Here is a 21,212-nt window from a genome sequence, read left to right as displayed (position 1 = left end):
AATGATCTTACGAAACACTAATATCACTATATCACTATTTTATATAGATTCATCTGTATGTAATTTTAATTTTATTCAGGGTAAACATACCCTGCACATATATTTTTTGAGTAGATTGGCCTCGGGCAGGGGTAGGCAACCTCTGCTCTTTTATGACTCGTGGACTTCAACTCCCAGAATTCCTGAGTCAACATGACTCAGGAATTCTGGGAGCTGAAGTCCACGAGTCATAAAAGAGCCGAGGTTGCCTACCCCTGGCCTAGGGAACCATGGCATTACTACTACCATGGATCTCGTTTTTTTACCTACCCTTGTTAAATTCATTATTCTTAAGAAACTTTTATTTTTGACATTGGTGAAAATTTATGGATCATGGTATTCTGGATTCATAAACATAATATAGTTTTTCTCAGTGTGTCACTGTACAATAGAGTCAGAAAAAATGAACTAGGAGTTTAGGAAAGCATAATGCTTTGATTTCTTCCCTAGCTAGTTATCACTGCTTCTATTACACGGATGTTTTTCCCCCCCTTTCCTTTCCTGTATGAGCAATAGCTCCTCTAAGCTTCTGCTTCTAAGAATTTTGGTGTGTGCTGTTGTCCAGCCAGGAATGGAGAAGCATTGCTATCCATCCTGTTTTATAACCTGCTTTAGAGTGCTGTTCCTATCAGAAAAATGCACACAAAAGTAATTTCCATTTTTTCTAAGGACTGTATCCATTTCAGTGGATACGGTCCTTAGAACCTGCAACTCTGTGCAACCTTTTAGTAACCACGCTTGGTATTGTTGGCTAGAAATCACAACACCTCAAATAATGTAAGTTTATTGACAACTCGAAAGAAAGTACAATTGAAAATATGTGGTAAACTGGTTTTCATTTCTCATACTTGCCCCGCCTAAGAAATAATGGTTTTTGGACTAGTGGAGTAGGAATGAGGAGACCTAAATTTTAGTCTACCATGGCCATGGAAAATACAGAAAAGTTAGTCATGAGAAGCATAGAATTAATTCCTGGATTACAAGAATTTATCACATTAATATTTTTAAACTTAATAAGGTACGCTCAGCTTCAAATCAGATCCAATTACACTGTGATTTGGTTATAAGTTATCTCTATGATTATCAGATATGGAATGATGAAGAACAAGGTTCAAATTGTTACTTGCTTGTTACTGTTGATGTTTCCCCTTCCTCATGTAAAGAGATAGCTTATATACAAAGCCCAGCATTGTGTTTTAAGAGTAGGGATACATATTGTGGCACATTTAAAATTAACACAATTATTTGATCATAAATGTTTGCTTGTCAGATCCCAATTTGACAGTTGCATGATGTAAAACAGACACCAATCAATAAATGCATTCATGAGCACACAGAAGGCACAGATGAAACTAATTTACTAAGCTCTTAATTTAATATTTGCAATGCACTTTTTCAGGTCATCCAGATGACAAGCTGATACCATCCTTAAGAGCTGGGCCGTGTTAGACATAATATCTAAAGAAATTCTTCAGAGGCAGTATGATTCTGCATATCCCAAAAGTGGATTAAGGAAGGCAATCAATTTTCTTTCTAATGTTATCAGCTCCCCCAGAATTTTCAGTGCTTGTAGGAAAGAGAAGATTTGAATACATGAAATGTATAAAATATGTGCCTAGGGGGCTTTAATAGCCAATCTTATTCCTGATGCCATGGATATTATGTGATTCCAATTACAAGCCTCTTAATGTTTCAATGTCATGCAGGAGATAATTTTGAAGAGTGGGAACAGAAACTGCAGCTGAAAAGAATCTTTGGGGAGATTTACAATTTTATCACAAAAATTTGAAGTGGGCTGTTGCCACTCGAGAGACAAGAAACAAACTGCCTCAAAATGATAAGCTTCATTGCAATTGAATTGGGTGGATTGTCTTTGCTTATAAGTTCCAGGAAAACATGGCTGTTTTGTGTAGCTCAACATATCTGACAGTCATAATGATAACCCAGCATGTTCACAAACAAAGTCTAACTTTCACAAGGTTGATAATGTGCAATCATTAGCTATCATCAAGCAGACAAAAGAAAACACATTATGTGGACATACTTGCTTTGTAATTCCCTTACAGCTTCCATTCAATTTGGTTAGGCAAGTCAGGCCCTGACAACAGTGCGGGTAGACAAGTTGTATAGGCATGCATGAAGGATTACATATGAATAGGCTGACAGAATAAAGAGAAGTTATTTTTGAAAAGGAAATGCATGCTTGTCAGCACAAGTTATGACAGTGTCTCTTTGGATTAAAGGCTGTTAGTCTAAGTAGAGTTTATTCATTCAGAATCATTCCACCAGGTGGCACTGTATAAATACAGTGATGTCAGAGGCTTAAGGTTCGTTCTGTACCATCAGGATCATCAAAGCAAGCCTTGTATTATTTTCTCATCTGTATATTTTTCATATCAGCTAAAGAACTGCTTCATTTGTATTTGAAAAGAGAAAAGAAAAGCTTGTTAATCTGAATATTGACCACATCCAGTATTAGGGTATACATTCCCTAGGCAGCTGTGAAAAATAATTTGGATCCATCAGTCTTGGGAGATGAGACATCCTAACTGTCCTTCAAGCTTTATGAAGAGCTTATCCTTAGCTTTGACTAAATATATGCTTTGTTGGGAAGAATTCACCATAATATGTACTGGGTCGCACCAGACAGAAATGTTTACTTGTTTCTGCATATGAAGACTCCTTGCCTTCAGGGCTATGGGAAAATAATTAACATTTAAAGATTCCTTATTATCTAGGGATGTTGTGCTAGACATGTGTAAAAAAGCTCATAATCTCAGTAAACTACACATTTTATACCAATTAGAATTTATTTCTGTAAATATTGTCCACTGTTATCATTTCTATTATACCTATAGGATGCAACAATAAATACAATTTAAAAAATAAATCACAAATATTAATGAAAGTAAACTTATCAAATTTAAGATATATGTAAAAAAAGGTCCAGAGCTTTAATTGTATTTTTGATCTTGGCTTTTTAATCTCCTCATTGCAGATGCCCCCTATTTTAGATATGTTCGAATTATGGATTTAAGCCTTAAAATTGTTGTATCTACATTTATTAAAGACATGTTACAACAATTCTTATTCATGCTTATTTAGGAGTATCATTGAATTTTGTACTCTTGGTCAATTTTAGCACATTTAAATTTTATCTGGAATATATGCATTGTGAGGATAAAAGGTACACCAGAATAGTGTTGAGTTTCTTGAAGCATTTACATCAGGGATGCCAAACTGGTGGCCTGCGGGCTGGATGCATCATGCACAGGGCACGCCTACCTGGCTCCAAAAAAGCAAAAAAAGTCACAATATGTCATGATAACTCATGTGACATGACTTATAGATTTTAAGCTATTTTCCTACATAATGTACTATAATAAACATAAATGCAGATTTCTCTCATCTTGAAAGAGAATCAGGACTCCATTTGTAATATCAAATTGAATGGAACTTAATTCTGAATAAGCTAAAAGTCTATAACCCTATGTATTTATTACTTTAATGAATAGCTTTTTTTGTCATAGAATGCACCAGAACAGAGTCCCAGCACCCTTTTTTGACGGATTTTCCAGAGTTGCGTTCTTTTCCTATTGTTGCCCTTCTTTGCTTTTGAAAATGCCCTGCTGGTGATACAGTGTGAGTGGGATCCCCTCTGGGAGATCTAGGAGGAGCCATGAGGCACCAGAGCACCACAGCCAGAGCGTGGCTTGATTGGCTGGGTCGGACCATGTGGTGTGAAAGCCGATGGTGGCAGGGGAGACACATAAACATGGAGGCTGTCTTTCGTGAGAGGGTGAGTGAGCCTTTTGCCTTCCCTTACAGAAAGTGGGGTTTGAGGTTAAAAAGAGGCGAAGCGAGAGGAAAGAAAGGCGGCTGGCGTGGAAGCTTGCCTGACAGCAAAACTTTGCTGTTTTGGTTCTTTGGGTAGTTCAAAGGCTGGGATTTCTACAAAAATCTCTTTTTAGTCTTTTATACTTTATATTCAAACTGTAGAGGGGAAGAATAAGAATAAAGCCCATGTCTTGTGATTTGGATGTATTATTTATATTAATTATGTATTAGTTAGATGTAAAGGTAGACCTACAGTATGAGGTTTAATCAGATCTATTTATTAAATTGGGTTTAACTTAAAGGTAAATTAAAAGTAATCTGTTCACTGACAAAGTTTCAACTTTGTTTCAAGTCAATATCCATATTAAACTCCAAATGTAAATTTTCCACCTTGTTTGATAACTTCTTAAAAATAATTCAATCTTTTACAAGCAACCAAATTTTGTCTTATTGTGCCAATTTCATTCCACATAGAAAGCTGCCATTTCCACTCATTAAACTAAATGGGTATGCCAGTGGTAAATGTCCCAAAATATTAATAACGTGCCTTCTTTTATTTTAAAGCCACACAGTGCATGGTAACATTAACTTACCTTGAACAAAATCCTAGTCTTTTAGATACACTAAAAATTGAAGGTTTTTTTTTTCGAACTACAAAGGTAAACCTTGTGGGGTAAGCAAGGCGGGTTGTATGACGTGTGTGAGTTACGGCACCTTTTTTTTTACACAAGAAAAACAGTGGCTTTAATGAGTTTCAATTCCCTGTAAAATCCCATGAATGAGACACTAAAATCCTAGTCTGGAAGTATCCAGTGATGGCCAAGGAACTGAGGCTTCCAGGATAAATAGTTTTCAACCTGGCCACTTTTATTTTTAGAATATTGCCTGGCATCTATGTCCTTTTATCCGACTTAGATTGGCTTTCCATTAAACATATTACTCTGTCATTTACTTAAGCAATGTTCCACATAAAATCTATTAAAAGGATTGAGAGGAAACGAGCCCCAGCAAGTTGTGCATTCATACCGTCTCACCCTTTTCCAGGAAAGGAGATCCTGTGAGTTTACACAACAGTAGTTTTTTGGGAAGCATGCTTGGCCCTTTTGCTTTCAGACATACTTCCAAATGTCCATGGCATGGAAGTGTTTTCAGAAGGCTATAGTTCCAAACATGTGCACGTGTACTATGCAGCTACGTTACCTGGGGGGAGAGAGGCTGCGTAGGATCCAACAGGAGCCAAACTCGAGCGAAGGAAAGTACAGGTAGTTCTCAGCTTATGACCACAATTGAATTCAAAATTTATGTTGCTAAATGAGAAATTTGTTGAGTTTTGCCCCATTTTATGACTTTTCTAGCCACATTTCTTAAGCAAATCACCGGAGTTGTTAAATTAGTAACATGGTTGTTAAGTGAATCCATTGACTTTATCAGGTTGCAAAAGGGGATTACATGACCCCAGGACACTGCAAGTCATAAATGTGAGTCAGTTGTCAAGCATCCGAATGTAAATCACATGACCATGAGGATGCTGCAATGGTCATAGGTGTGAAAAATGGTCATAAGTCACTTTTTTCAGTGCCGATGTAACTTCGGTCATTAAGCTTATTGTTGTAAGTGGAGGACTACCTGTACCCATTCTCAAGCACTCCCTTCCTGGTCTCGAGCTGAGTCATGCCAACATTTAGGGCAATAGATCTGTGTAGCCCAGGGGTAGGCAACCTTGGCTCTTTTATGACTCGTGGACTTCAACTCCCAGAATTCCTGAGCCAGCATGGCTGGCTCAGGAATTCTGGGAGTTGAAGTCCACGAGTCATAAAAGAGCCAAGGTTGCCTACCCCTGGTGTAGCCGAAAGGCGATCCTCTGCTTCCCGGAACAAGGAAGTCAACCTCATAGGAAGGTGGAAAAGTCAGGCGAACAGGGATTTCCTCCCAAAGGCGCCGCGTCCTCATCGCCAGTCACCGCATTGGCTGCGAGCGAGACTGCCAGGATGGCAAAGCAACCGCTTGGCGACGCTTTGGCGCGCTCAGCCCGGATGTGAGGTGTTCCTGACTCAGCTTCGGTCACCAATTGCAGCCCATCGCCGAAAGCAGGGGTAGGCAACCTCGGCTCTTTTATGACTCATGGACTTCAACTCCCAGAATTCCTGAGCCAGCCAAGCTGGCTCAGGAATTCTGGGAGTTGAAGTCCATGAGTCATAAAAGAGCCGAGGTTGCCTACCCCTGGCCGAAAGCGACCCCGGGGCTTCAGGCAAGAAGGCGCTGTAAAGATCGAGCCGCCTCCGCTGTGCCGGGCAGCTCTTTCGCAAGCGCAAGTCCAGCAGACGAGAGCCTTGCGGGGTGGGGGGGGGGAGAGAGAGACGGAGAAAAAGGCGCGCAACGGCAAGGCGACACTGCGAGAAAAGACCGGCGCCTTCGCCTTGTTATATATAGTCTTGATTTCAGAGGAACGAAACGCAAGCCTCGATGGTGGAAAGAACGGATGTCGATCAGAGTTTTAGGTCCCTTCTGAAATGTGAAGGAAGGCTTGGGGTCACACAACGTCATTCTTACTATACTCTAGCGTGCCTCCTCGGAATTCCGCTCAGTCTTGAGGATCAGCTGAGCGATTCCGTCATTAATGATGACACGGCAGATCTGCAAAAGCTTCTCAGAAACACTTTGAGAGGGAGGCGTTAATTTATTCCTTGGGCCCGATAACGGCTTTCGGTCCAGATAATATGCAAAAGAGACGGGAGAAGTTTTTTTTTTTAAAAAAAGTTCACCCAGGAGGGCAACTGCAGAAGATTAGTGCCTTAGGACGATCCTAAGGGGGGGGGGGAGGAGGGTGGACTAGAAGACCTCCAAGGTCCCTTCCAGTTTTATTCTATTCTATTCCTACCCCCTAACCCCACCCACCCCCGGTTTGCCATACTGTATCTAACTACACGAACTGGCGCGCTGCTAAGTTATTTAAAGGAAACGACGAGGCTTCGGTAGCAACGTGGTCAATCACTTACTACCTTTGTGTACTGAGGACTGGAGTAGTTCGAGCATAAACACGATTCCTCCCGGAGCTCCCATTCCCCCCGCCCTTCCGGAAGTGAACCCACGTGGTTCTCTGAAGGCCCCGTCGTCTGCGGCTCCGTCAGCTGGCGGTTCAGTGGCTGGAAGAGCTTGTGGCTCCTTTCTATTAAGGCGTCTCTTGTTCGACTGCCCTATGCTTGTTGGTTGTTGGTAATTACTGCATGACATTCACATTTAGTCATGATGACTGTGCTCATTCAATTCAGGATTACGCGACGAGCTAACGCTTGAGCAAGAGGGTGCTTTCCCCGCCCGTTTCATCCCAGATGAGGAGAAGCCTCTTCTTACAAGGAAGAAAAAGGAAGACTTCTCTGTCCTTGGCAGCCCACTCATAAGTCCCTAAATTCCAGCTCCGGGTGGCCTGACGGAAGGGGTCGGTGAGGTCTCATTCGGACGCCGTAACGTCCGAGTCACGCTGCTAGGATAGCCCAGAGGGAAATACAGTAAATGCGTTACGCACATGTTTATTCAGTGAATCAAACCGTGAGACCAAAAAAAAAAAAAAAAGAGAGGTCGCGGGAGCCGAACACCCACCCCTCTCCCTTAAAATGCCATGTTTAAAATATATGAAGCCATTAGCAGAAGCGGAGTGGTGGGAAGATATTGTCATTGCGGGATCGGCGAATTTCCCTCCGTGTAAATTGGAACTGACGTAATGTTTTCTCCCTCCCCCCCCCCCGACTCCCCTTCTCCAACTTCGCCGTCTGAACGAACCGCACGGTTCAGGCAACGGTCTGATTCTCGCGGTACTTAAACACCCCCCCCCCCCCCCCCACACACACACCTCCTGTCCCGAGTTAAGCCAAACACGCTTCATCTTGTAGCTGGGCTCTTTTATAAGTTAGCACAGCGTTTCCCAACCTTAGGAACTTGAAGATGCGTGGACTTCAACTCCCAGAATTCCCCAGCCAGCTATGCTGGCTGGGGAATTCTGGGAGTTGAAGTCCACGCATCTTCAAGTTCCTAAGGTTGGGAAACACTGAGTTAGCAGATCACGTGTATCCCAAAGCGCGGCGAAGTAGATCCCAGCAGATTTGGGATAGGATTGAGGATGGGATGGTGGTAGGGGTTTTTATAAGAATCGCCGTTTCTCCCCCTCCTCCTCCCCTCCCCCCCCAGTAAACTCGCGGAAAGGATTTGAGGGGTTTGTTCAACCCAGCAACGAGTTATTCGAAGCGGGAGCTGCATCGATCTCGGAGGAAGCGGAAGGGGAACAAGATTTGAGCCACCTGGCCGCTACGTGCGCGGCTGAAAAGGGGAAAAAACAAACAAACTCGCTCTCTCTCCGGCGGGCCAGGGAGCGGCTGGTGGCTCCACCAATGGAGAGAGGCCGCCAACCTGACTGTCGTAATCCAAGAAGTGGCGCCTGAGGAGATTCCTCAAGCGGGCCCGCAAGGCTATTGACGCAAACTTTCTCAACGGTGTTTATAAGCGCTTCAGGCAGAGAAAACCCGGCGCCTGAAGCATTTTATATTCTCTCTTCCTTCCACTCCGCCCCCCCCACACCCTCCCGACGATTTCCCCTTTTCCTATTTTCCCGTTTTTGTTCAATTAGCGACCCTTAGGACTGCTTAGGAAGCGAAGCACTGAGGTTTCCCCCTCGCCTCCCCACGTTCACGCTGCGTCTCGGGAAGAGCTGCTCTACCTCCTCTTCGGTTTAGCGCCGGTGTTTGACAAGTCTTGCCCTCCCTTCCTCCCCCTCCCCAAAAGCCGTTAGCCAGCCAGCCAGCCAGCCGGCCAGCCTGCAGGAGGGGAGGGGAGGGGCAGCTCTGGCTCCTCTCCCGCTTAGTCAGGGCCGGGAGGTGGGGGAGGGCACACCTCGTGGCGGAGGCGGCAGCAGCAGTTTGTGCCAAGCACCAGTTGAAGAACAAAGAAGGAAGAAGCGGCGAGAAGGGCCACTCTCAAGTTACTTTCTGCACCAGCCAGCCCCGTCCATCCCGCGCGTCAGACGCTGCCTTTGCAAAAAGACTGCTTGGAGGCTGCCTTCTCTCCTCCGCTCTTTTTTTTTTTCCTCCCCCACCCCCGTTTTTCTTTTTTCTTTTCTTTTTTCCAAAGTTTCTTTCGGCTTTTTTTCCTCCCTTCTTCGCAATAAAAGGAGGGCGGGCGGGCGGGGGGGGGGAGAGAAATCTTCCACGAGAAGGCGGGAAGGCACCGAAATGAAAACTCAGAAAAGTAAGTAGGTTTGTCCTGCTCTGAGGCGTCTTTCTCTCTCTCTCTCTCTCTCTCACTCTCTCTCGGCTTCTCCAGCGGCTCCAAGTGAAAAAAGAAGAAAGGGGAAAAAAACAACAACAAGGAGCCCTCGCTTGCCTACCTCGTGGCGTTGCTAAACAATTGTCAGGCAGAGTTGTGTTGCGTGGGGCGTACGCAACTCTTTTTTTTTTTAAAGAGAGTACGGTGCTGTGGAAGAGATTGGGACTTCTGCCTCTCCATTTCTTTGAAAAAGCCGGGCCTTTTGGTAACAGCTTTAGCACGAAGTTGAGGGGGTGGGGGGGTGGGGGTGGGCAGGTGAGGGGGCTTCCCCCTTCGGACAAAACATGAGCTGCTGGCGCCCTGTCAAACAACAAAGTCTCCCCACGGCCTGGTTTGTTTGTCCGAACCAAAGTTTTCTCTCCCCGACCCGCTGACGGCTCTTTCTCGAAGCCTGCTTCTTTCACCTTTTCTGTTCCCTTCTTCTGTGAAAAGCGCGAGCTTGACTGAGCAAGGCGGCATCCGAAAACGAATTCTTAGACCAGCGTTTTCCAACCTTAGGAACTTGAAGATGCGTGGACTTCAACTCCCAGAATTCCCCAGCCAGCGTAGCTGGCTGGGGAATTCTGGGAGTTGAAGTCCACGCATCTTCAAGTTCCTAAGGTTGGGAAATGCTGTCTTAGACTAGCAACAGCGTGTGCTCGAAGTAGTTTCTTTGTTTGCGCTTGTCGCGTAGGGAGGGGGCAGAGGGGCGGGGGTGGAGCCTCGGCAAAAAATCGGTTAAGAAAGCCTGGAGAGCGGATCTCCCACGCTTAAGACTCTGGACGTGTTAAAAAAAAAAAGAAAGAAAGTGAAGCTTATATTTTAAGAGGGCACAAAAGCAAGTTTATAGGCTGTTTCCAGATGCAAGCCTGGGCTGCTACCCAAGATAATTGAGACATCACTTTGGGGGAAAAAACAACAACCCGGAGAGGGTGAAATGTCTTGTAGGCATTGCTGTTTGGGTGAATTTAGCAGCACAGTCTCTTGTTCACGTTTTTTTTTGTAATTTGCCCCAGTGAGTTAGAGTTTCTTTACCTGTGTGGACTACCTGTAGTTTATGTTACAATAGTTAGCTGCACGTACACACTGAAAAAAAAGAAAGAAAAGTCAGTGGCTTAGGTAGTTAAATGGAGAGACACAATGTAACTCCTGTTTTAACGATTCAGGCTTTGTGTGTGGTTGTGCAACTTATTTTTGCTTTTGAGATGCATCTAAAACTTTTCATGCAACTGTTCTTGTGTAGCGACATGTAACTATGAAATATAAAAAGGAACCTGAGCTAACAAGTTAGTTAGAATCATTAAATGGTAACAGTATGTGCTCCAACAATACCATGGCCTACCTCTGAAGTTAAAGACAAATAGAATTGCTTTTGAACTTTGTAACAAAACTATTTGTAACATTATTGGACAAAAAAAAATCCAGACTGGATAATTTGTATAGTTCTTTTTGTAACTGCTGCTGTGCTCTCTTTATTTTGAACAAATAAAGGGGGGGGGGTGAGCTGATTTCCTTCCTGCTGATCCATTGTTCCAAGATTTTGGGGAGGGGGAGGGGTGGATGTGAGATGCTCTGTTTTGTGCATGTGTGTTTAAATCTGGAGCTTCTGTCTTGTCAACTTTAATCATGCTGCCTGTTCCATAGGGCCAGACAGTGTTTAATAAAAACTTTCAACACATTAAGTGCATGAAAGAAAGTGGAAGGAGTTGAGGAGTGGAAGAATTGATCAAAAAGAGCATGAGGAAAAGTTTTTAGGTACATGGAATATAAAAGAGATCAGAACAAAAACATTTTGAAAAGTTGGATGGTTGATGGTACTTGTGGTGTAGAGTAAAATTTTATTTGTGCTGTAATCTAAAGATTTGTACAATTTTATATGAATGTATTTTTTCTATTGGTGGTGTAAGTTTCTGTGGTCTGAGAAATATGCATAGGGTTAAAAATATTAAAGGTAGGATAGATGAGTTAGTAGACTTCAAATTTCACTGACCAGTGAAAGTGTTCTTAAAACATCTATTAACTGCACAGTATACTATACTTATGTATGCTTACACAAATTGTGATAAATCTGGCGTTAACCATTGTTTTGTGAAAGCACACACTGAGTTACATGTGACTAAACTTTAGCATAATGATTATGTGTATCTCTGGGATTTATTTCCTCTTACTTCATGTCTAAAAATTTCCTTTGTCACTACAACTTGGGATCTATTTTTTTGCCTATGCTAAAAGTTTTCTATTTTAAAATATGGTGAGATTTCATTCTGTAATGAAAAACATGTTGATTTTTGAAGAACTATATTCCTATTCAAATCTCTAAACTATCTTTTCTAACTTTTAAAGAGTTAGATACACATCCTTTCTACAATAAAGATCACAGATAGGATGCTATAAATTTCTGGCCAAAATGACCCTGAAAGGATTATATGCTTGTAATTATTAGAAAGTCAGTTCTAGGGAAGTTCTTATTTTTTTCAAGTAATATTTATTATCTTAGCAGATAATAACTTTTGTGTCAGTCTCAAGTCTGCTATTTTTCTTTGTAATTTTGTCTTTCTTGCATTGAAAGAGTCAATACCACATGTGTACTTAAAGTTTTCAAATTAGGAATAATTTAAAGCTTGTATTTTTAAATTCTGTTTTCTGGAAAATTACTGAGCTGCTCTGGAAAACAGCTTGAAAAGAGTTTCACACACAAAGAGATTTGTGGAGAAAGCAGTTTTGTACATTGTTTATGGCACAAAGTGAACTTATGTGATATAAGGCATTTTGAAAATTTATCAAAGCAGCTGGTATGTACCACTTTCCCATGTAATATTCCCCCCCAATAGTCCCACTATTTCATAAGGTTAAATTTTTCAGTAGGTTTGTCATTTCCTTAATATCCAAAAATCAAGGAATTAATTAATATTTTACCCATGCATGGTTTACAGATGTGGCCATGGCTTAAGGAATAATTTCATGTTAACTTTTTGGCAAATAATTTAAATAATTTACACATAAAAGATATTTTTCCTTGTTTAAATATATTTAGACAAGCTGTCATACTGTACATGTCTTTAAAGGACTTTTTCAAATTGAGTCCTGCACTATGAGATGAAAATCAACTGTGCCCGTAAACTTTGGACAAAGTGACCTTATAATGTACCTGCCAATTATAACTCTGGTTTTGGGTTTCTTTTGTTAGACAAATAGTATTGTTAAAACTATTGTCTCCAGAAGAATAAATGACTACTGAACATTAAAGTTATTTCAACAACACAGACAAAACTTGTGTGTGTGTGTGTGTGTGTGTATACACACACACACATTAGTATGTTGTCCAATGTTAAATTGGTGTTAGCTAAATATTTCTCAGTCCTCAGATGAATTTGAAATAAGCTATTTTTTAACACTGAAATTGGTGCTTTGGTTACATTATGACCAAGTAAGTCATGTGAAAATTGTAAAAATTGTAATCTGCTGTGTTAAAACAGCAAATTAATATTTCTCCCTGCAAGAATTCTGTAAAGAAACAAATAACAAAGCATTGAAACAGGCAGCCGAGTCAGACCACCTTTTAACTGTTCCTTGTTAAAACAGGAAATGCAGAGCACAGACTGATTACAGGCTAGCTTTGGTTTTCTCTTGTTAGTAATCAGCACAAATGCTCCAATGTAAACACTGCCATGGCAGCACCAATGTGGCCTTTGCTCTAATAAAAAAAAAATCAGCTAGACTACTTTGCATCTAATGCTCCCTGTAGTTTCCTGTTAACTGCAGCTTCTGCACAAATTCAGGGTCTCCTTCCCGGCAGTTCAAAGAGTTAGTGCTTCTTTATTGAAATCTCATTCTCTTTCTCTCTCCCCCCCCCAAAAAAAAGTTGCATAGCATTTTTCTCCTGTTTAGCCTAAACCTGTTTTGTATCATTAACCTCTTAGCAGAGGGAACATGTCACAATAAGTAAGCAGATCAAAGGGCACTCAGTATTGCAGGTTTGTTCTTGCTTTAATTTTTATTTATATTTCTTTCAGGAGCTTTACTGGTTCTTCTTTTTTATGTTTATAGGATGAGGAGATCAACTTTTGTATTTTGTTTTGAAGGGACCAGAATAAATTTTCTAGCTTTTGAACACTTTTTATTTCAAGTTTCAAACTTGTTTGTTTCTTTTTCTTTACTTTTAAGGCAATCTTCTGTTCTAGGTAGCTGAAATAGTTTGGCTTGATTGCTTTTCTCAGCATTTAGGGGTCAATCTTCTGTAATATACTAGGATCCATTGATTTGCTTTTTATTACATCCCTGAATGAATTCCCATTTTTTGTCTGTGTATGGAAAGAGCAATGACTAAAGGTCCATGAATCAGACTGTTATGGAAAGAAGGGTCTTCCATTCTGTTGACACATTACTATGGTTTCTATAAGGTATAAACTACCTTTTTATATTACTTTCTGCTATCAAAAGTTTTAGCAAATAAAAATATACTACCGGTATCAGACTGAAACCTAGGCTATTTATTGCTGGAAGCACACTGGTGGAAAAAAAAAATCTGGCCTTGTACAGTTCAAACCCTGATTGAATGCCTCCCCCTTTTACATTTGTTCCATTCATGGGAAGACCTCTGTCACAAAATCCTCAATTGAAAGAGACCATATGAATGTGTAACGTATTATAAATTATATCAAACACAATGAAAAGAGACCCCATTTTTCATATATTATGGTCACATGATGCATTGGATCACAAACTGGCTAACCACAAGCCTGTTGGATGAACCCAGATCTTGTGTCTAGATACACTGTGTGATCTCAGAAATGTTGATTAGTTAATTAAACCAGGTTTAAATCAGCAATGGTTAAGAAAGTTTTGTAAACATCACCACACCCCCTTACTTAATATACTAGATAAATATCTGGAAATGCAAATAAACCAATCCGCATCTACAGCAAATGTCTGGGGCCTTTCCCTTTGCTTTCCACCTTGTCACCACCCCCTTCTCAGCTGGTGGTTCATTTATGTTTCAGGACACCTTGTTAATCTCTGTATTCTGTTCAGGATAAATGGTCCAACAGTTAGCTTTATCATTGTATTTAGAGAACACTGACCCATTGTATTGTAATCACCTGGTTTACTGACACTAGTGACACAGCATGACCAAAATTAGATCTTGAGCCCTGATACAATTGAACACCAGAAATCTCATTCTTAGCCCTGCACATGATCTGTTATGCTGATGTTGGTAGATACAAATGCATTTCTTATTTACCTTGAAAACTTACAATTTTTATTGAACAGTATCTCTTAAAAGGTATAATAACAAATTGGGTTACCAGAGTTTATGTTCATAAATAACCCTGGAAGTTACTAGTAAAAAAGTATCCACCAATAAACATTGAGCACCATCTTCCCATCAATGTATTTTATGCTTAAGAAAGCCCCAGCTTTTATCCCTTACCATCAGACATTCTGAAAAGATACAGGACCATTGCTAGAACAAGCAAAGCACAGAAAGCGTGCAGAATGTGGCTTCTGGAACGATATCCAATCCTTTAATTGCAGCTCCAGTCTAGTTCATGTGACTGGAATGGAGGATGGAAAGGATTTAGAATGGAGGTGATAATAACCTAATTCCTTGCCTAACTGCTTCTTCCGTTAGGGATGCATTGGAATAAGTTTTCTGTATTTATTTATTTTTTAATCCACAGCTCTCAGCCTGATGTGGTCCAATTTGAAAAGTAATCTTTCTTTTGCCAGCTCTAGAACAAATTTGATTAGTTTTCATATTTATACTGGGGGATAAATTACATAATTTATTTTTAGTGTTACTTTGGAACAAGAAAGAATAAAGGGTGGCGGTGCAAAAGAAGAACAATCAAGCCCTTCTCACAAGAGGTTGTTGAATTAATTAAACCGTTAGTAATAGTTGTATTTACTAGTTTGAGAAAATAACATCACTAGATCAGTATTCAGAGGGACGAGCTGTTTTGCTCTGTTATTCTATTGGAAAGAACAGGTCTTGATTGTAGCTGCCATTGTCAAGAGACTGAACTATTTTCTTGATGTGTTTCAATATATAGGATGAAAATTTCTGTGTTCATGGAAACGGAGTTATGATCAGAAGTTATAATCATTTCCCCTTTTTATCCAATCCAAAATATACCGAGTTCTTCTTATAATAAAACCTGTTATCACTGTTAAAGAAGTGCTAAAAGAATAATTGAACTATAGGTAGTCCTTGCTTACCAACTGCCTCATTCAGCAACCATCCAAAGTTACAGTGGTGCTGAAAAAAATAACTTTACAACCAGTGTCCACATTTATGACTTTCACAGTGACTTTCAGCCATGTGATTGCAGTTATAGTTACTGTGTATTGTCCTGTGCCTGACCTGTTGGTCTCTCCCAGTATTGCAGTGGAAAGATTGGGGAGGAAACCTTACAAGAAAGAAAGAAGGTACACAGTGGGGGGGGGGATACACCAGGCCATTTGTTCAGTACGCTCATGGTTGCCAAGGCCAGCATCTTGCTTTCTATGTGTATTCCCCAATACTCTCTTGTAATGCCTTCCTCTCTATTGAATGTAAATTACATTCAATTGAAACATTAATTTCCTTCTTGCTAATTATATGAGCATCCCCCAGAGCTTGGGAAGTGGTTAGGAGGCAAGCAAAGTCAAAAGTTGTATCTTGTCAGTTTCAATCCAGCTATCCCAGCACTTAGTGGGGTGAGCATTTCAAAGGACTGGGGAGTGGGAGAATGGATAGCACAGTTGTGGTCATATAAGTTCTCACTTAGTAACTGCCTCACTTAGCAATGGGGTTGCTGGTCCCAATTATGTTTGCTAAATGAGGACTATCTGTAGTCCCTATAGAAAGGTTAGACCAAAAACTTCATTCTAATGTAGACAACCACCTTTCTTGAGGACTTCAGAGAGAAGATGAAGGAAATGTGGATATCATTCTGAGGCATAATTTATCATTTTCTCACGATTTTTTTCTCAGTACATTAGTGCTAAATGCTAATTTGCAAGTACAGTTGTAGAAGTAGGATTGATATTTCTATTCCTAAAAGAGATTGTGATACTCCATGAAAAATGTTAACTGTTTTGTGTGAAGTCTCATATCGAGCTATTATTGGGCTTAATTTTAGTATGTCTTCTAATTACCAAGTTATTATTCTTAGATGACTTAATGTTAGAATATTCATATAAAGTTGGTGTAATGAAGAGCAGCAGTTTAAAAAGGTCAACTGTGAATGGGAAACAGCTGATGTTCCAGAAAAAAATTGTGAATTAATTAAATAACCACAATTTAGTGCTCTAAGTGAATTAGCTCTGAAAAACTGTTCTAAGTTAGTAAAAAGTGGTAGAGTTGGTTTTGAAGAAAATTGGCCAGATGCATATCCACATTGTTGGTGTGGTTCTCCAAATACAGCAAATCATTGCATGTATACAGACAGATACCCAAGTTGTCCAGATTTTCAGAATGAAAGATACTAGGACTTTTTGCCTAATCCTCATCGCTGCATATTACCACATTTTATTGCAAAAGGACGGTGATAACGTGTTTGAGTAGAGAAATGCAGAATTAGAAGAGGTAGCATCACACCTGCCTTTTCATGTGCATCGTAGGTGCTGCTGCAGTATCAGGCAGTGAGACGGAAGATGATGATAGCATGCATGTCCCCTTGGATCTCTCTTCTTCTGCCTGCTCAGTCAAGAGGAGGAGACGGGGTAACTTGCCCAAAGAATCGGTGCAGATTCTTCGGGACTGGCTGTATGAGCACCGTTACAATGCTTATCCTTCTGAACAAGAGAAAGCACTATTGTCAAGACAGACGCACCTTTCCACACTGCAGGTATGTAAGCGTGTCCTAGCGAAGCTTAAGGCAATAATGACAAGTTCGTCTGCCTGATGAATAGTATGTATTTTGCTTTTAAGAAAATTAACATTCAGTGTTCTATTGACTACTAGCTTCCACTTTACTTAAAAAAATGTCTTGATGTTTGATTGACAAAGGTGCTATTTCAGCCTGGGTTTTGCTGTAAGACCCACAAGGTTCATAGCTTAAGTGGTATGGATGCTTCCTTACCCAGGACTAACCTTTTGGCCAGTGCCTAAAATAAGTATGAATGTTCAGTGCCCATCTGTGCCTTTTATTAGGGCAATTTAAGCTTCCAACTTGATGAGAAATCTTGATTTACGTGAGCAGTAACAGTGATGGAAAGAATGTAATTTCAGTTTTTCCAATCTTCTGGATGGAGTACCTTTGAAACTCAGTGCCCTTTCTTACTGAAATACTTCTTTCTGGATAATTAGAAATCAGTTCATGTCTAATTGTCAGCACTCTGATTTACCTAAGAAAGCAAATGGTTGGTTTTTGTTCCAAATTCTGAAAAAAAGTGTACAATTCTGAGTATGTAAATTATACTCCTTTTGTCTGTGGGATTTTAAACACAATTTTCTTCGAATCCATTAACTGCCTGATTTATTTTTTAAAATATTACATGTGTCAGTTCAGCCTATTTCATGGGCTTTATTGTAAATCTCGTTTTGCCATGTTGGCTCAGTAATTGGTATTATTTCTTTGTAGGTATCCCACACATTTTCTTTGTAAGGAGAAACAGTTCTTGTGCACTAAACAAAAAAGGACTGTTGGACTTTCTTTTATTGCCCAGGAAACTGGCTTGATACTCAAACAAGGGTAAACTTGGTGAGGTAATCCCTCTTTTGCCTGTTGACATAGTCAATTGAACAAGGCAAATCAGTAACTCCTTTAGGGAGGAGTCACTGTTTCAGAGGAAAATATTTTCCTGTTGTTAATTAACCTAACTGTAATGAATTGGATTACTCTTTGTTCATTACATATATTCAGACTTAAAACCAAACTTAAGGCTTTACCCAATGCAATATTTGGGTTTTCTGCTGAGAGGAAGGGCTGGCCAAACCAAGAAAGACTCTCTTTAGGGTGTGTCAAAACTTGTTTGCCAGCCTTTTTTTTTTTTTGATTAGGTTCAGGAATCTAGCTTGAAGGGATTCAGGCATTTAGCTGAACTGCTTTTATGCAAGATATAATTGGAATTGAATGAAAGCAAGAATGAAAATGTCATTGTATTCTCAGGTCTGCAACTGGTTCATCAATGCACGGCGCAGGCTTTTGCCTGACATGTTGAGGAAGGATGGGAAGGATCCAAATCAATTTACTATCTCACGAAGAGGGACCAAGATAATTGAGGGCCACCCAGCGGAATTTTCCAGCTCAAAAAACTGCATTCCCCTGATTGAGAGCTCCTTTCTCTCTTCTAGCCCAGGATCAAACAAGACTTGTAATGCTTCTTCTCCTGGATCTCTCCTGGCTCGTCCCTCGGTAATTTGTCATACCACCGTAACTGCACTGAAAGATGTCCCTTTCCATTTCAATCAGCTCATTGGTACAGGCCAGACCACAGATGATCTTCAGTGGGCTTCATCTACCAGCTTTACAGACAACTGTCTCCTATTGCACGAGGATAAGTTGGGACCTAGTTCAAATGCACAAAGTGGGCTTTTCAACACTCCTCCTCCAACTCCCCCAGATCTCAATCAGGACTTCAGTGGATTTCAGCTCCTGGTGGATGTTGCACTGAAACAGGCAGCAGAGATGGAATTGCAGGCAAAACTCATGGCATAAATTGTTCTTCATATTTTCTCCCCCCCCAAACAGGGATGTAATAGAAAGATGTGGCCATTCTTTCAATGATATCAAGGATTTAACTGCATTATTTGTTCTAATTAATCTTATTTGCACAAGGGATTGCTGAAATGAAGCTTCCTATCCCTGTAATGGTCTTCAGTGGATTCCAGTCATTCCAGGAATTATAAACTTAAAGCTACTGTAGAAGCAAATTCCTCCTTTTAAAGTTTCTTAGTAGGGGTTTTTTTTTCATAATGTGAGATAGTTCCCAAGATCATGTGATTTTGTTTTGTTTTGTTTTCATTATTTGTCTCTTTCAGACTGTGCAATATTTAGTTACAAGATTAGTATTCATATCATTCCCATGTGGAACAAAATATACCAACAGGCTGTCTTTAAAAAAATTCAGATTTTAAAATGTTTGGATTTGAATGATTATACTTTTTAATGATATAATAAAATATTTTCTTTAATAGTTGATTTACACTGAGTATTTTGTTGAACTAGTGTTTCAAAATGTAGCAAATTTGTAACATGGAGACATTCAGTTATTCTAACACTATTTTTTTTTAAAAAAAATACTACTACTGATTATAAGTTGCTGGCAATGAAACATGCTGTTAGATTTATATGAGCTTAATATATTTCCTTTGGTACAGTTTTTGGCATATTCTTGCTTGTAGACAGTTCTGTTTAAACAAGTAAGCATTTAAATGCAAGCTCCTTGTTTATTTAAAAATAAGTGATTCCATTGTCTTATTGATTAATCACTGGTTATTTCAGTATGGTTTGTTAAGATTGTTTTCCAAAATGCCTTATAAGAAATCCATATTTATCTGAAAACTGAATTTAAAATGGCCCTGCCCCAAAGGATTATTAAACACATAATTTTTCCCATTGTCTAGGGATATTAGCCATTCTCAAGTGGGACCTGGATTTTCGCCTCCAAATACACGCAGATGGTCACAGGTTAAATCTGGTGTTTATTTCAGAGTGCAGCAATGTGATCTGAAAATGGACAATTGGTTTTCATGCCTCTCACCATCATGTTTAATCTCTGCAGAAATGTTGAAATAATCCACTCAAGGTCTGTTTGGGCTTTTGGGATTGCTTGAGTATTTCCCCTGTCAGCTTTCTTGCATGTCTCACTAATCTCTGGAACATGAAAATGGTGAGGAAGTTTAATGGAATTTTTCCAAATTTCTCTCTTCCATTGCAGGATCTAGCAAGTTCCTTGATTCTTTCTGTAGAGGAACTGCAGAAGATGAAACAAATGCAGAGATGGTGGAAAGTGATGGTGGAAAAAAATATGCACCTAACCAATCACAGTTTTATCTCTGTTTGGGAGTATACCATAACAAATAGGACAGCCATTTCACTGCCCTTACTATATCTGCAGACTTGCACCAGTTTAAGGATACCCATTCCCATTTGGGAAAAAATAGTGAAGATACTGTTGGTGTCATGAAGCTACACTTACAACTTTGTTTATAGATAAAATATTGCACATTTGCTTCAGGCTTGGTAGAGTCTGTCAACAAGTCCAAGGCAATGTCTTGCAAGAAGATCTGACTTGGATTGAGCAAGATCAGTCAATGTGTATTGAGCCATTTATTACATGAATTTTCCCACATTGTTTCCTGTTTGTGGTTGGATTCGGGAGGTGATCACTGCTTTGTTAAGGGAGTAGGAAGTTCTAGTCATCTTGAGGAAAGTAATGGTATGCCTTCTTCTAAAGCCAGTTTTCAACCCAGACACTTAGGACAACTATTAACTAATTTCTAATTTTGCCTTTTAAAGGAAAATTTTGGAAAAGGCAATTAGAATCTAAACAGAATTCTAAAGAAACAAATTTTCTCGACTTCTTGCAGTTGAAATTCAGGCCTGGGCATGGGATGAAAATTGCATTAGTTGTCCTTGTGTATTACCTTTGTTTGATCAGAGTGCAATGTGTCCCTCCTGATACTTTCTGGATGTATGCTAAGATTTGAACTTTGAGATAAAATTCTGCAATGATTCTGTTCCTATCTAACTGAGCAGTTCCAGTTGGTGTATGGGGAGAAATAGTCATCTTGCCACAAAGACTTATCCTTTTCCTTATGCTATTTAATAACCCCCTGAAGCTGCTGGAGGAAATGATTACGGTAGTTTGGGATGCAGTAGCATCTGTATATTGAAAATCAGTTAAACATCATTACCCCAAGTATGGCTGTCTGTGTCCCAGTCTAAAGCCTGGATTCTTAAGCATCTAGATGGGTCAAATCAAGCTTAAATTGCATCTCTTCAGGACTGGTACTGTTTGTTGATGTTTCATTGGCCTGATCCCAATTCCAATTCCTAATAGGGTCATGCTCTTCTATTGGAGCAAATCCATGTTTTGGAGGCCCTTCTGATTCA

General features: G+C 40.0%; 1 protein-coding gene across 2 annotated transcripts; it reads left to right on the top strand.

Moving 5' to 3' along the window:
• The first annotated feature begins 9,003 nt into the window (after positions 1 to 9,003).
• TGIF1 (TGFB induced factor homeobox 1) lies at positions 9,004 to 19,290 on the top strand. Of its 2 annotated transcripts, none has more exons than XM_083357953.1 (3): positions 9,004 to 9,111; positions 16,774 to 17,000; positions 18,264 to 19,290. In XM_083357953.1, exons 1-3 carry the CDS (start codon positions 9,096 to 9,098, stop codon positions 18,810 to 18,812), a joined length of 792 nt encoding a protein of 263 aa, XP_083214079.1. In that variant the 5' UTR covers positions 9,004 to 9,095; the 3' UTR covers positions 18,813 to 19,290. The 2 variants fall into 2 exon arrangements, with proteins under 2 accessions (XP_083214079.1, XP_083214080.1); XM_083357954.1 differs by lacking the exon at positions 9,004 to 9,111 and adding an exon at positions 9,355 to 9,394.
• Positions 19,291 to 21,212: the final 1,922 nt, after the last annotated feature.

Source organism: Vipera ursinii (assembly GCF_947247035.1).
Source record: "Vipera ursinii genome assembly, chromosome: 3".
Classification (NCBI taxonomy): domain Eukaryota; kingdom Metazoa; phylum Chordata; class Lepidosauria; order Squamata; family Viperidae; genus Vipera; species Vipera ursinii.
The sequence above is the reverse complement of the archived record's forward strand: the minus strand, read 5'-3'. Positions and strand labels throughout refer to the sequence as shown.

Excerpts from the sequence above, each read along its gene's own strand:
- TGIF1 (XM_083357953.1), top strand. Across the intron at positions 17,001-18,263 it reads CGCACCTTTCCACACTGCAG|GTCTGCAACTGGTTCATCAA; the intron begins GTATGTAAGCGT and ends TTGTATTCTCAG.